At 43.0% G+C, this 16,743-nt stretch overlaps 1 protein-coding gene across 1 annotated transcript in view; it reads right to left on the minus strand.

Annotated features, from left to right (window-relative positions):
• Positions 1 to 16,743, minus strand: part of LOC141148182 (uncharacterized) — a 42,866-nt gene that overhangs the window by 14,706 nt on the left and 11,417 nt on the right. The window contains exon 2 of the mRNA XM_073635379.1: positions 16,386 to 16,512. Coding sequence (XP_073491480.1) covers positions 16,386 to 16,512 — 127 coding nt within the window. The remainder of the gene's footprint in view (positions 1 to 16,385; positions 16,513 to 16,743) is intronic.

Consider the following 16,743-nt stretch of genomic DNA (forward strand, 5'->3'; position numbering starts at 1 on the left):
TAGGGCAGTTAGGTTAGCCCCCTTTAGGTCTAGGGTACCCCCCTTTAGGTCCAGGGTACCCCCCTAACCCCCCCTAATAAAAGTTAACCCCTTGATTACCCCCCGTCGCCAGTGTCGCTAAGCGATCGTTTTTCTGATCGCTGTATTAGTGAAACAGGTGACGCTAGTTAGGGAGGTAAGTATATAGGTTCGCTGTCAGTGTTTTATAGCGACAGGGACCCCCATATACTACCTGCTAAAGGTTTTAACCCCCTGATTGCCCCCTAGTTAACCCTTTCACCAGCGATCACCGTATAAGTGTTACGGGTGACGCTGGTTAGATAGTTTGTTTTTTTGTAGTTTATTATAGTTTATTACAGTTTATTATAGTTTATTATAGTTTTAGGGCACCCGCCGTTTATTACCTTATAAAGGTTTAACCCCCTAATTGCCCGGCGGTGATAGAAGTTAAGTTTTTAGGATCAGATAAGGTCTGCGTCGCCCCAGGCAGCGTCAGGTTAGCGCCAGTACCGCTAACACCCACGCACGCAGCATACACCTCCCTTAGTGCTATAGTATCTGAACGGATCGATATCTGATCCGATCAGATCTATACTCCCCAGCAGTTTAGGGTTCCCTGAAACACAGTGTTAGCGGGATCAGCCCAGATACCTGCTAGCACCTGCGTTTTGCCCCTCCGCCCAGCCCAGCCCAGCCCACCCCAGCCCACCCAAGTGCAGTATCGATCGATAACTGACACTTACAAAACACTAAGCACACATAACTGCAGCATTCGCAGAGTCAGGCCTGATCCCTGCGATCGCTAACAGTTTTTTGGTAGCGTTTTGAATCAGTCGCTAACAGTCAGGAGCTTTTTTGCCTGTGAGTCTCACTAGTGTACCCCTAAATTTAGAGGCCAAAATGGCAAATCGAAGGTACACTAGTGAAGAGGCCTACACGTTTCTGAGCATGACAGATAGTGAAGAGGAAGTCACTCATCTGTCAAGTTCAGGCTCAGAATACGAACCTGTAGAGGACAGCGGCTCAATGACAGATAGCTCTGACGACGGAGTTGTGGTCCCTGCTAGGGTCAGGCGTACCAGACCCCGAACTTCTTCTGTCCTTGAAGTGCAAGAACCGCAGGGCTCTCGTATGGAGCAGAGAAGTACTAGTGCCGCTACTCCTTCTGGTGAACTGGCAAGCACCAGCGGCCTAGTACACCCTGGTCGTACATCCAGCACTGCAGTATCACGTGGTGACTTGGCGAGTCCCATAAGTGCAGTTCAAGCTGGCGAGGTGGCAAGCACAAGTAGTGTCCCGCTGCCACCAAGAAGAAGACGAACACAGGCCCGTCGTGCCCATAGTGCCCTTCCTGCTGCATTCGCCAATCCGAATTGGGAACCCACCACTTCTGCAGCACCCGTACTTCCCCCTTTCACTGGCCAACCCGGAATTCAGGTGGAAACAGTTGACTTTACGCCACTGGATTTTTATTCGCTGTTTTTCACCAAAGATTTCTATAGATCTATTGTGGACCAAAGCAATTTGTACGCTGGTCAACACATCGCCACTATTCCCCAGTCCTCCCTTGCCAGAGATTGGAGACCAATTACGGTCTCCGAATTTAAGACCTTTCTGGGCCTTTCCCTCCTCATGGGCATAACCAAAAAGAGTGAGTTGCGGTCATATTGGTCCACTGACCCAATTCACCATTTGCCCGTGTTCTCTGCCTCCATGACCAGGGCACGATACGAGCAGATTTTGCGGTTCATGCACTTCAACGACAATGAACTCTGTCGTCCTCGTTGAGACCCTGCATACGATCGGCTCTACAAAATTCGGCCCCTCGTAAACCACTTCAACCAACGTTTTGCAGACTTGTTTACCCCCCATCAAGTTGTCTGCGTTGATGAGTCCCTGATTAAGTTTTCTGGCCGCTTGTCATTCAAACAGTACCTTCCCAGCAAGCGTGCCAGATACGGGGTCAAGATGTATAAGCTCTGTGACAGGGCCACAGGCTATACATGTAGTTTTATGGTTTATGAGGGCAAAGATAGTCACGTAGAGCCGATAAACTGCCCTGACTACATAGGAAGCGCTGGCAAGATAGTGTGTGACTTGGTGTCACCCTTATTCGGAAAGGGGTACCACTTGTACGTGGACAATTATTATACGAGCGTGCCACTTTTTAGTCACTTGTTTGATCATCAGATTGGAGCATGTGGCACCGTGCGACCTAATCGCCGGGGCTTTCCCCAGCGGCTTGTAGAGTCCCGTCTTAGGCTGGGGGAGAGAGCCTGCTTGCAGTGTAATAATTTGCTCGCTATGAAGTGGAGGGACAATAAGAATGTTTTCGTTCTTACCTCCCTTCATGCAGACACGACGATCCAAATTACTACGGCGACTGGTGTTGTGGAGAAACCATTCTGTGTCCACAAATATAACCTTAATATGGGAGGGGTGGACCTCAACGACCAGTTGTTGGCGCCGTACCTAGTTGCCCGTAAGGCCAGACGCTGGTACAAAAAAGTGTCTGTTTATTTATTTCAATTGGCTTTGCTGAACGCTCATGTGCTATACAGAGCTTCAGGACGGACTGGATCCTTCCTTAAATTTCCAGGAAGAGATCGTCAGAGCCCTTCTGTTTCCAGATGGTGCTCCACCTCACCTTCCCAATCCAAATGCAGTAAGCCGGCTGCATGGGAGGCATTTTCCTTATGTCCTCCAGAGTACCCCTACCCAACGAGCCCCCCAAAAAAGATGTCGTGTCTGCAGCAAGCGCGGATTTAGGAATGACACCCGGTATTATTGTCCCTCCTGTCCTGACAATCCTGGTCTATGCATTGGTGAATGTTTTGAACGCTACCATACACTAGTTGAGTATTAGCGTAGGGTTCAGCACGGCACAGACTAGGCACACTAACACAGGGTCTCCCAAGATGCCATCGCATTTTGAGAGACCCAAACCTGGTACAGTTACAGTTAAAAGTTAAAGTTACTAAAAAAAGTGTTAAAAAAAAAAAAATACAAAAAAAATAAAAAAATAAAAATACAAAAAAATATAAAATAAAAAAAACAAAAATAGTTGTCGTTTTATTGTTCTCTCTCTCTATTCTCTCTCTATTGTTCTGTTCTTTTTTATTGTATTCTATACTGCAATGTTTTATTGTTATGTTTTTATCATCTTTGCTTTATAGGTATGCAATTTTTTTATACTTTTTTATTGTTAACCACTTTTTTGTTTTCAGGTACGCCATTCAGCTGCAGAGCGGATTTATTTATCTTGACAGCAACAGCGTTTGCTCCCACGATATATAAAGCCGTGACTCCAGCGCTGTTGGAGGTGATTTCACCACCACAGTTACATACTTCAGCATATATGCCGAAGCGTGGGGGCAGCAGTGGGTGGAGGAGCAATTTGCTCCTGCCTTTTGCGGGAGGATGCCCCCATGCTTCGGCATATATATATTTTAGGTAGGCACAGGTTGCGTTAAATGTTTTATTTTTTACTATGTTTTTTTTGTATTTGCTTTGCAGGTATGGTAAGTATTACTGTTATACTGTAATGTTACTTTGTTTTTTGTTAACCATCATTTGCTTAGCAGGTACGCCATTCAGTTGCAGCGCAGATTTATTTATCTTGACAGCAACAGCGTTTGCTCCCACGATACATAAAGCCGTGACTCCAGCGCTGTCGGAGGTGATTTCACCACCACAGTTACATACTTCAGCATATATGCCGAAGTGTGGGGGCAGTAGTGGGTGGAGGAGCAATTTGCTCCTGCCTTTTGCGGGAGGATGCCCCCATGCTTCGGCATATATAAATGGTGCATGTATGCCCATCATTAGAAGTGGGCGGATGAAGGGAGGTATTCTAATGGTGGGCATACCCACCGATCAATATCTTTTTTTCGTTCAGCCCACAGGCTGCATGAAAAAAAAGTTTACAATACAAGGACCAGCAACGTACTGGTATGTTGCTGGACTTTGAGTGGTTATACCAGAATGATGCCTGCAGGTTTAGGTATCATCTTGGTATCATTCTTTTCAGCCAGCGGTCGGCTTTCATGTAAAAGCAATCCTAGCGGCTAATTAGCCTCTAGACTGCTTTTACAAGCAGTGGGAGGGATCCCCCCCCCCACCGTCTTCCATGTTTTTCTCTGGCTCTCCTGTCCCAACAGGGAACCTGAGAATGCAGCCGGTGATTCGGCCAGCTGACCATAGAGCTGATCAGAGACCAGAATGGCTCCAATCATCTCTATGGCCTAAGAAACCGGAAGCTACGAGCATTTCATGACTTAGATTTCGCCGGATGTAAACAGCGCCATTGGGAAATTGGGAAAGCATTTTATCACACCGATCTTGGTGTGGTCAGATACTTTGAGGGCAGAGGAGAGATCTAGGGTCTAATAGACCCCAATTGTTTTCAAAAAAGAGTACCTGTCACTACCTATTGCTATCATAGGGGATATTTACATTCCCTGAGATAACAATAAAAATGATAAAAAATAAAAATAAAAATGAAAGGAACAGTTTAAAAATAAGATAAAAAATCAAAAAATTAATAAAGAAAAAAAAAAAAAAAAAAAAAAAAGCACCCCTGTCCCCCCCTGCTCTCGCGCAAAGGCGAACGCAAGCGTCGGTCTGGCGTCAAATGTAAACAGCAATTGCCCCATGCATGTGAGGTATCACCGCGAAGGTCAGATCGAGGGCAGTAATTTTAGCAGTAGACCTCCTCTGTAAATCTAAAGTGGTAACCTGTAAAGGCTTTTAAAGGCTTTTAAAAAAGTATTTAGTTTGTCGCCACTGCACGTTTGTGCGCAATTTTAAAGCATGTCATGTTTGGTATCCATGTACTCGGCCTAAGATCATCTTTTTTATTTCATTAAACATTTGGGCAATATAGTGTGTTTTAGTGCATTAAAATTTTAAGAAGTGTGTTTTTTCCCCAAAAAATGCGTTTGAAAAATCGCTGCGCAAATACTGTGTGAAAAAAAAAAATGAAACACCCACCATTTTAATCTGTAGGGCATTTGCTTTAAAAAAATATATAATGTTTGGGGGTTCAAAGTAATTTTCTTGCAAAAAAAAAAACTTTTTCATGTAAACAATAAGTGTCAGAAAGGGCTTTGTCTTCAAGTGCTTAGAAGAGTGGGTGATGTGTGACATAAGCTTCTAAATGTTGTGCATAAAATGCCAGGACAGTTCAAAACCCCCCCAAATGACCCCATTTTGGAAAGTAGACACCCCAAGCTATTTGCTGAGAGGCATGTCGAGTCCATGGAATATTTTATATTGTGACACAAGTTGCGGGAAAAAGACAATTTTTTTTTTTTTTAATTTTTTTTTTGCACAAAGTTGTCACTAAATTATATATTGCTCAAACATGCCATGGGAATATGTGAAATTACACCCCAAAATACATTCTGTTGCTTCTCCTGAGTACGGGGATACCACATGTGTGAGACTTTTTGGGAGCCTAGCCGCGTACGGGACCCTGAAAACCAAGCACCGCCTTCAGGCTTTCTAAGGGCGTAAATTTTTGATTTCACTCTTCACTGCCTATCACAGTTTCGGAGGCCATGGAATGCCCAGATGGCACAAACCCCCCCCAAATGACCAAATTTTGGAAAATACACACCCAAAGCTATTTTCTGAGAGGTATAGTGAGTATTTTGCAGACCTCACTTTTTGTCACAAACTTTTGAAAATTGAAAAAAGAAAAAAAAAAATGTTTTTATTGTCTTTCTTCATTTTCAAACACAAATGAGAGCTGCAAAATACTCACCATGCCTCTCAGCAAATAGCTTGGGGTGTCTACTTTCCAAAATGGGGTCATTTTGGGGGGTTTTGTGCTATCTTGGCATTTTATGGCCTTCAAAACTGTGATGGGTAGTGAGGAGTGAAATCAAAAATTAACGCTCTTAGAAATCCTGAAGGCGGTGATTGGATTTTGGGGCCCCGTATGAAGCTAGGCTCCCAAAAAGTGCCACTCATGTGGTATCCCCGTACTCAGGAGAAGCAGCAGAATGTATTTTGGGGTGTAATTCCACATATGCCCATGGCATGTTTGAGCAATATATCATTTAGTGACAACTTTGTGCAAAAACAAAAAAAATTGCCTTTTTTCCGCAACTTGTGTCACAATATAAAATATTCCATGGACTCAACATGCATCTCAGCAAATAGCTTGGGGTGTCTACTTTCCAAAATGGGGTCATTTGGGGGGGGTTTTGTGCCATCTTGGGATTTTATGGCCTTCAAAATTGTGATAGGTAGTAAGGAGTGAAATCAAGAATTTATGCCCTTAGAAATCCTGAAGGCGGTGCTTGGTTTCGGGGCCCCGTACGCGACTAGGCTCCCAAAAAGTCCCACACATGTGGTATCCCCGTACTCAGGAGAAGCAGCAGAATGTATTTTGGGGTGCAATTCCACATATGCCCATGGCCTGTGTGAGCAATATATCATTTAGTGACAATTTTGTGCAAAAAAAAAAAAAATTGTCACATTTCCGCAACTTGTGTCAAAATATAAAATATTCCATGGACTCAACATGCCTCTCAGCAAATAGCTTGGGGTGTCTACTTTCCAAAATGGGGTCATTTGGGGGGGTTTTGTGCCATCTGGGCATTTTATGGCCTTCAAAACTGTGATAGGTAGTGAGGTGTGAAATCAAAAATTTATGCCCTTTGAAATCCTGAAGGCGGTGCTTGGTTTTCGGGGCCCCTTACACGGCTAGGCTCCCAAAAAGTCCCACACATGTGGTATCCCCGTACTCAGGAGAAGCAGCTAAATGTATTTTGGGGTGCAATTCCACATATGCGCATGGCCTGTGTGAGCAATATATCATTTAGTGACAACTTTTTGTAATTTTTTTTTTTTTTTTGTCATTATTCAATCACTTGGGACAAAAAAAAAAAATATTCAATGGGTTCAACATGCCTCTCAGCAATTTCCTTGGGGTGTCTACTTTCCAAAATGGGGTCATTTGTGGGGGTTTTGTACTGCCCTGCCATTTTAGCACCTCATGAAATGACATAGGCAGTCATAAAATAAAAGCTGTGTAAATTCCAGAAAATGTACCCTAGTTTGTAGACGCTATAACTTTTGCGCAAACCAATAAATATACACTTATTGACATTTTTTTTACCAAAGACATGTGGCCGAATACATTTTGGCCTAAATGTATGACTAAAATTGAATTTATTGGATTTTTTTTATAACAAAAAGTAGAAAATATCATTTTTTTTCAAAATTTTCGGTCTTTTTCCGTTTATAGCGCAAAAAATTAAAACGGCAGAGGGGATCAAATACCATCAAAAGAAAGCTCTATTTGTGGGAAGAAAAGGACGCAAATTTCGTTTGGGTACACCATTGCATGACCGCGCAATTAGCAGTTAAAGCGACACAGTGCCGAATTGTAAAAAGTGCTCTGGTCAGGAAGGGGGTAAAACCTTCCGGGGCTGAAGTGGTTAAAGATCAGCCTCGTTTTGGAATTTGGGTGTTTACATGTTTAAAACAGTTTTTTTTTTTGCTAGAAAATTACTTAGAACCCCCAAACATTATATATATTGTTTTTTTTTCTAACAACCTAAAGAATAAAATGGCGGTCATTGCAATACTTTTTTTTCACACCGTATTTGCGTAGCGGTCTTACAAGCGCGCTTTTTTTTTTGGAAAAAAATCACTTTTTGTAATAAAAATATAAGACAACAGTAAAGTTAGTCCAATTTTTTCTTATAATGTGAAAGATAATGTTACGCTGAGTAAATTGATACCCAATATGTCACGCTTCAAAATTGCGCCCGCTCGTGGAATGGCGTCAAACCTTTACCCCCAATAATCTCCATAGGCAACATTTAAAAAATTCTACAGGTTGCATGTTTTGCGTTACAGAGGAGGTCCAGGGCTAGAATTATTGCTCTCACTCTAATGACCGCGGCGATACCTCACATGTGTGGTTTGACCACCGTTTTCATATGCGGGCGCTACTCACATATGCGTTCACTTCTGCGCACAAGCTCGTCGGGAAGGGGCCTTTTAAAAAAATATATATATTTTTCTTATTTACTTTACTTGATTTTATTTATTTTTACACTGTTTTAAAAAAAAAAAATGTGTCACTTTTATTCCTATTACCAGGAATGTAAACAACCCTTGTAATAGAAAAAAGCATGACAGGACCTCTTAAATATGAGATCTGGGGTCAAAAAGTCTTCACATCTCATATTTGGACTTATATGCAATAAAAAAAAAAAAAGTCATTGAAAAAAATGACATTGAAAAAATGTGGCTTTGAGACGTATGGGCGGAAGTGATGTTTTGATGTCGCTTCCGCCCTGCAGTGTCATGGAGACGGGTGGGCGCCATCTTCCCCTCACTCGTCTCCATGCACAGCTAGGGAAAGGACGCGATCGCCTCCTCCGCTGCCGACGGCTCCGGTAAGCGGCTCCGGTAAGCGGAGGGCACCAAATCTGCCGCAGAGACCACTTTTATCTTGTAGCCGGCCGAAAACAGTGATATCGGGGTTATGGCAGCCAGCTGCTGCCATAACAACGATATCCTCCCCCAAAGTTAGGACATATATGTACAAGTGGTGCTTTGTTTAGCTTGTTTCAGAGTTGGAGCCTTTTTACAGATGAAAAACTTCTCTCAAAACCCACTAGTTCTGGGTTTTTTTTCCCAGCCAGAAAACACCCTTGCCAAAAACTGCTGATAACAGCCTATGTGTGCATGTACACCTAAGATAACATGCTGGGGAGTTTATTGGCTGCAGAAAAAAAGCCTGAAGTTAAAAACAGCAACTGTAAAAACATCCAGTGTGCATGAGGCCTCAGAGGTGCCTGAGGAGTTGCAAGGTCAAAGCAACCAGTGGGGTACAGAATCGTTGACTGGCCCTCACGGGGGGGGGGGGGGTAGTGATACACACATATCTGATACCTGTAGCTACACGATTACAACCTCCATTGCTGCGGCTACTGGACTACTTGGGTGCACACCCCCTGTGGGAGTTTCCTTGATTCCTTGGTTTACGGGGTGGGATAAGTTATGAGCCATGACACACGATCTGTCTATTATGTTCCTTTTCTTCTTCTCCCCTTTCTTGTTATTATTTTTTTATATAAATTTGTTATGCTTGATTATTGAAATGCTGTTTATGCATTGATTATCACTAGAGCCTTCGCTGAATACTAGTGATCACTTAAATCCCTGAAGAAGCCGTTGACTGGCGAAACATGTTGGGATCTGCTATGTACCAGTAACCATCCCACGCATATGGATACTTTGGCCAGTATTACTGTTTTGTACATTTACTCTGCTTATTATTTTTTATGCACCTTTGATTGTTCTATTTGGAATATTGATGTAATATAAATGATATTTTTGTAAGTAAAATTGTATCCCTAAATGTACTTGGGCACCGTTATAGTCCCAAACTCAGATCCCTTTACATTTACTAGATCTGATTGCACTTTATAATTTTAGCATTTTTGCATATATGATGTAATATTTTTCACTGGGTTATATTTTATCACAGGCACTGCAACCATTCATGTATATTTCAGAGGGAGTGGCCAACCGTGAGTGAGAAGTGTTCAGATCATCCAGTATACTGAGAAGGACAGCACTGTGTGTGTGTGTTACAATGCATCCTGAAAATGTTCACAGCACTTCAATTTTCCACATTTAGTTATGTTACCACCTTATTCCAAAATGGATTAAATTAATTTTTCTCCTCAAAGTTCTACAAACAATACCCCATAATGACAACATGAAAGAAATTTGTTTGAAATCTTTGCAAATTTATTATAAATAAAAAACGAAAAAATCCCATGTACAGAAGTATTCACATCCTTTGCCACGACACTTTTTTTTTTTCACAAGAATCCACAACACTTAAAATTGAGCTCCGGTACATCTGGTTTCCACTGATCATCCTTGAGATGTTTCTACAACTTGATTGGAGACCACCTGTGGTAAATTCAGTTGATTGGACATGATTTGGAAAGGCACACACCTGTCTATATAAGGTCCCACAGGTAACAGTGCATGTCAGAGCACAAACCAAGTAATGAAGTCCAATGAATTGTCTGTAGACCTCCGAGACAGGATTATAACAAGGAACAGATCTGGGAAAGGGTACAGAAAAAATATTGCAGCATTGAAGGTCCTAATGAGCACAGTGGCCTCCATCATCCATAAATGGAAGAAGTTTGGAACCACCAGGACTCTTCCTAGAGTGGGCCGCCCGGCCAAACTGAGTGGTTGGGGGAGAAGGGTCTTAGTCAGGGAGGTGACCAAGAACCCCAATGGTCACTCTGACAGAGCTCCAGCATTTCTCTGTGGAGAGAGGAGACCTTCCAGAAGAAAACCAAGAAAGGAGGGTGTGCCCCAAAGGGATAATATGGACAGTGTATCACCGGGAAACCAAGTGGCTGGTGCAGAGAATCAGATATACAATTTTGTTAAAATTAATAACAACGATTTTTATTGGTTACAAAGTGTACAAAACATTCTATAGTATAAAAGCAAAACAAAAAGAGGTAGAAAAGACAGTAATGTTTGATTTCTTGGTTTTCTTCCTTACATGGGATGTGACAGTGATCCCCGGGAAAGCTCAAACATTGGCTCCTTTTCTTATTGTTAATTCAACCTTCCAGAAGAACAACCATCTCTGTAGAGTGGCCAGACAAAAGCCACTCCTCTGTAAAAGGCACATGACAGCCCGACTGGAGTTTGCCAAAAGGCACCTGACGGATTCTTAGACCGTGAGAAACAAAATTCTCTGGTCTGATGAAACAAAGATACAACTCATTGGCCTACATGGCACCGGGCACAAAGATACAATTCTTTGGCCTACATGACACATGGCACCAGGCACCGCTTATCACCTGGCCAATACCATCCCTACAGTGAAGCATGGTGGTGGCAGCATCATGCTGTGGGAATGTTTTTCAGTGGCAGGAACTGGGAGACTAGTCAGGATTGAGGGAAAGATGAATGCAGCAATGTACAGAGACATCCTTGATGAAAACCTGCTCCAGAGCGCTCTGGACCTCAGACTAGAGCGAAGGTTTATCTTCCAACAGGACAATGACCCTAAGCACACAACCAAGATAACAAAGGGGTGGCTACGGGACAACTCTGTGAATGTCCTTGAGTGGTCCAGCCAGAGCCCAGACTTGGACCTGATAGAACATCTCTGGAGAGATCTGAAAATGGCTGTGCACCGACGCTCCTCATCCAACCTGATGGAGCTTGAGAGGTCCTGCAAAGAAGAATGGGAGAAACTGCCCAGAAATAGGAGTGCCAAGCTTGTAGCATCATACTCAAAAAAGACTTGAGGGTGTAATTGGTGCCAAAGGAGCTTCACCAAAGTATAGAGCAAAGGCTGTGATACTTCTGTACATGGGATTAGGCAAATAATAAATTTGCAAATATTTCAAACAAACTTCTTTCACGTTGTCATTATGGGGGATTGTTTGTAGAATTGTGAGGAAAATAATGAATTTAATACATTTTGTAATAAGGCTGTAACATAACAAAATGTGGAAAGGGTGAAGCGCTGTAAACTGGTGGTTTCAACTCCTGTTTTCATCCTCATCAAGGGTTGTCTGACCTGTATCTGAGTGTGATCTCCAGCACTTCCATATGCCTCTCTTTGCTATTTAAAAAAAAAAATAATTATTTACAAATGTGAGAACTCATAAAAAGTTCATATTTGAAAAAGGTGAGTCCATATGTTCGTGTTTCAAATAATGATAGTCAATCACCCAAGTGAAGAGACATCATCACTGTGAGAACCTTCTGCCACCAGATAGAATATAAGGAGGCTTACCAGAACAATTGGACACTATTTAGCATATAAGAAATGGGTCAAGCAGGCAATGGTGTCACAACACCTGAGTATGGAAACTTCACTGGAGTCTTCATACATCGACCTTGTGATATTAACAACCACCGAAGCCAATAAAATGTTATACAGACTTTTAGGGCCTTTCAGAGTCTGGAGACTTCTCGTCAATACTCTGTTAGGAAATGAATCCAAGTAGAAAGGATAGAAGACTCCACATAGTGTAAAATTTTTGTTATTCTGAAGAAATCTCTGTGTGTTTCTCTGTGCCTCTGAGCAGGGCTGCTGATAAGCCAGTACAACTGGCCCTGTTGTACCGGGTCCGGCAATATAAACAGTAAATGAAAGAATGCAAATTGATAAAAAAAAAAAAAGTGTTTCCCTCCCCTTCTCCAGCCGCTCACAGTTGACTGTAAACAGTGCCTCAGCGGGGCTGAATGGGGGAGCAAGGAGGGAGACATACAGAGGTATGACTACAGCAATACAAGTTCTGCAGGAACTTGTGGCTGAATGGAAACAACCGGATAGTTGGGAGCACAGTAACATGTTGCTGACCAGCTGCAGTGTCTTCCAGATATCTATGTGATCAGGCAGTGTGCAGGTTACCAATCAGCCTCCCCTCCCTCTAGTCTCCCTGGTTAGTTTGTTTTATTTGCCTAACCTGACCTGCACATTGACTGATCACACTGATATGATCTCTGGAAGACTCTGCAGCAGCTGTTAACCATTTCAGCTTAGGTCTCATGCACACGAGATACTGTTAAACTCGTGTTCAGAGGCAGTTGGACACTTTTTTCAACTGCCCCTGAACCCATTCAATGTTATCCTATGTGTCCATGTACACAGTCTCTTTTTTTGGCGTTTTTAGGCAGTTGCGTTTAACCTCGTTTTTCCAGAAGCAAAAGAATGGGTTCAGACGCAAAAGTTTTCCACATTTCATACGCCGGCGTTTAGCCGCGTTTGCGTTTATAAGTGTTTTTTACAACCCGACTTTGGGGCCCCATATCTCGAGGCCACTTGGTGTTAAGAACCCCAAATTTGGTATGCGAACACAGTGGAACTAGCACTACAATATATCCACAAAATGTCATTCTCTGCTGCAGAAAAGTGCTTGACATTTTGCGACCTGATTTTGGGGCCCCATATCTTGGGGCCACTTGGTGCTAGGAACCCCAAATGTGAAGTGCTAACACAGTTGGACTAACAATATAACATATCCAAATTTGGGGTTCCTAGCACTAAGTAGCCCCAAGATATGGGGCCCCAAAGTCGGCCCACAAAATGTCATTCTCTGCTGCAGAAGTGCTTGACATTTTGCGACCCGACTTTGGGGCCCCATATCTTGGGGCCACTTAGTACTAGGAACCCCAGGACCCCAGATATGTTATAGTGCTAGTTCCACTGTGTTAGCACACCAAATGTGGGGTTCCTAGCACTAAGTGGCCCCAAGATACGTGGCCCCAAATTTGGGTCACAAAATGTCATTCTTCTGTCACGCTTCTAGACGCAAACGTAGCTAAACGCGGCTAATCGGGGCTAAACGCGGCATGCAAACTCGGCAAAATGGGCCTTTCTAAACACCGGTTTCAGCTTTTAAAAGCCTGTGTTCAGCAGAGTTTGCACCAGCGTCTCGTGTGCATGAGGCCTTATAATCAGCTATTTATAGGAAAATAGAAATAAACCGCGCTATAACCCAAGTGAACAATTAATCCTCAAAGAAGCTGCAATCTCGACAATAAACATCAATTGTAAAGTAAACATAAAAAATAAGAGAATTACGCTAGACCATGTACAAAATTACATAAATGACATAAGTGAAAAATATTTTGATGATATGTGTAGATCGGGATAAATGTGGGTAACAACTGAATATAGTCCACCAAAATGTCCCATCAAGTGAAAATTAAAAATAGTGACTCCAAAAAAGCCCGCAAATAGTCCAAGTGATAGTTGATAAATGATCCGTGACTAAAGAGGAGGATCCACCACCGAGAGTAGAAGGGGTTGGTTCTTACCAGATGGCCATGACCCCCCACTACAGAGGATCACAGCAAGCAGGCAAACTTGTAAGGCAAACAATGGAAGCTTCTGCCGGCATCCACTAGAGGTCGTCACACCATCAGCCAGACCCACAGAACTCGTGGCAGGGATACACCATAGAATACAAAAGGGGAGCTCACATAGTGTAAAATCGTAGAGATTTATTTAAAATTAAGTACATAAAATGAACACTTACAAAACGTTTGAAGATAGAATAGCCTTAAGTCCGGTTCCTTGGCCACAGGAGCACGGACAAACCCGTCCTATTGGAATGCAACACTGTATGGGGGTGACGTCAGCACGTCGTCTGGCTCCGCCCTACGCGTTTCGTGACATCATCACGTCTTCCAGGGGCACCAATTTTAAATAAATCTCTACGATTTTACACTATGTGAGCTCCCCTTTTGTACTCTATGGTGTATCCCTGCCACGAGTTCTGTGGGTCTGGCTGATGGTGTGACGACCTCTAGTGGATGCCGGCAGAAGCTTCCATTGTTTGCCTTACAAGTTTGCCTGCTTGCTGTGATCCTCTGTAGTGGGGGGTCATGGCCATCTGGTAAGAACCAACCCCTTCTACTCTCGGTGGTGGATCCTCCTCTTTAGTCACGGATCATTTATCAACTATCACTTGGACTATTTGCGGGCTATTTTGGAGTCACTATTTTTAATTTTCACTTGATGGGACATTTTGGTGGACTATATTCAGTTGTTACCCACATTTATCCCGATCTACACATATCATCAAAATATTTTTCACTTATGTCATTTATGTAATTTTGTACATGGTCTAGCACAATTCTCTTATTTTTTATAAATCAGCTATTTAGCCAGAGCGCTGTGTGTGCTGCACAGATTGTTTGATGGGTTTTTTTTTTTTTTGGAGGATTTACTGCTGGATCAGGCTAGAAACTTCCCAGCCCCATTAACTGGTTACTGTACTCCACTGATCCTGAGCAGTTCAGTGTTTGTAAGACAATTTGTATTTTGGAAATTGGATGTGATGCTGTCTTCTGTCACTTGCTTGTACTTTCAAAGGAAAATCACTGACTTGATCTTGCAGATCTGGTTTAAATAGAGTGGAGCAGCCCTGTAATACTATATATACCTGTACAGTGAGTTCAGCCATAAATGCAGTCTCTGACCATCTCCTGAATCAATCATGTCTGCAATCCCTAACCATCTTCTGTACTATGTCTGCAGTCTCTGACCATCTCCTGTACTATGTCTGCAGTCTCTGATCATCTCCTGTACTATGTCTGCAGTCTCTGATCATCTCCTGTACTATGTCTGCAGTCTCTGATCATCTCCTGTACTATGTCTGCAATCTCTGATCATCTCCTGTACTATGTCTGCAGTCTCTGACCATCTCCTGTATTATGTCTGCAGTCTCTGATCATCTCCTGTATTATGTCTGCAGTCTCTGACCATCTCCTGTACTATGTCCCCAGTCTCTGACCATCTCCTGTACTATATCTGCAGTTTCTGACCATCTCCTGTACTATGTCTGCAGTCTCTGATCATCTCCTGCACTATGTCTGCAGTCTCTGACCATCTCCTGTACTATGTCTGCAGTCTCTGACCATCTCCTGTACTATGTCTGCAGTCTCTGACCATCTCCTGTATTATGTCTGCAGTCTCTGACCATCTCCTGTATAATGTCTGCAGTCTCTGATCATCTCCTGTATTATGTCTGCAGTCTCTGATCATCTCCTGTACTATGTCTGCAGTCTCTGACCATCTCCTGTACTATGTCTGCAGTCTCTGACCATCTCCTGTATTATGTCTGCAGTCTCTGACCATCTCCTGTATTATGTCTGCAGTCTCTGATCATCTCCTGTACTATGTCTGCAGTCTCTGATCATCTCCTGTACTATGTCTGCAGTCTCTGACCATCTCCTGTATTATGTCTGCAGTCTCTGACCATCTCCTGTACTATATCTGCAGTCTCTGATCATCTCCTGTACTATGTCTGCAGTCTCTGACCATCTCCTGTACTATGTCCGCAGTCAGTCTCTGACCTTCTGAGGAGGGGCCAGGGGTAGGGCTAAAGGAGGGACCATGGGCAAGACCAGGGGCAGGGCCAGGGTGGGACTGGAGCAGGGGCCAGAGGCGGGACTAGGGTGGGGCTGAAGGGGGCCCTGTCAGGTAGGCTGTACGGGGGGCCCCATGATTTCTATCAGCGGCCCTGCTTCTAAATGCAAGATTCGAATGCATTCATGATCCTTTTGTTTGCCTAATGCTGTTGGATTCTCCCTGATCCTGCCCCTTATCCTAAAATTTCACTGAACAGAAAATACATTTTACAGAAAGTTTACCACTTATCCCTAATCACAATGAGTAAAAAAAATACTGACCCACAAACCATTATAAATTCTCTTAAACCCTACCAACCCATGCTTTCCTTCAGTTCTGAATGTATCACAATCAAATACATCATCAAATCAGCCCTTCACCTAATTCTGGGCAAACCTAGTGCTCCAAGGAAGCATCATCCAACACAAGAAGTGCTTACCTGTACACAAAGATGGGAACGAGGAAGTCTGTGAAATTCGGGTCCATTTCTGAATTTTCTATGGCCGCCATCATATCGCTGAAATTTGTTTTCCAATTAACTTCCTGTCCAATGGGGATGACGTTTCCTGCAATTGATAAGACACAGAGAATGGGCTACAGCAATCATTTGGAGTCCAAAAGTGTTTATTCAAATGAAATACCGTATTTATCGGCATATAACATGCACCGGCGTATAACACGCACCCCAATTTAGGAGGGAATTTTAAGGAAAAAAAAACTTTTAGGAGGGAAGTTGAAGGGAAAAAAAACTTATTTAAATGCCCATCATTGCAGCCTTGTCAATGCAGCCTTGACAG

This window comes from Aquarana catesbeiana, linkage group LG06, assembly GCF_042186555.1.
Source record: "Aquarana catesbeiana isolate 2022-GZ linkage group LG06, ASM4218655v1, whole genome shotgun sequence".
Classification (NCBI taxonomy): Eukaryota; Metazoa; Chordata; class Amphibia; order Anura; family Ranidae; genus Aquarana; species Aquarana catesbeiana.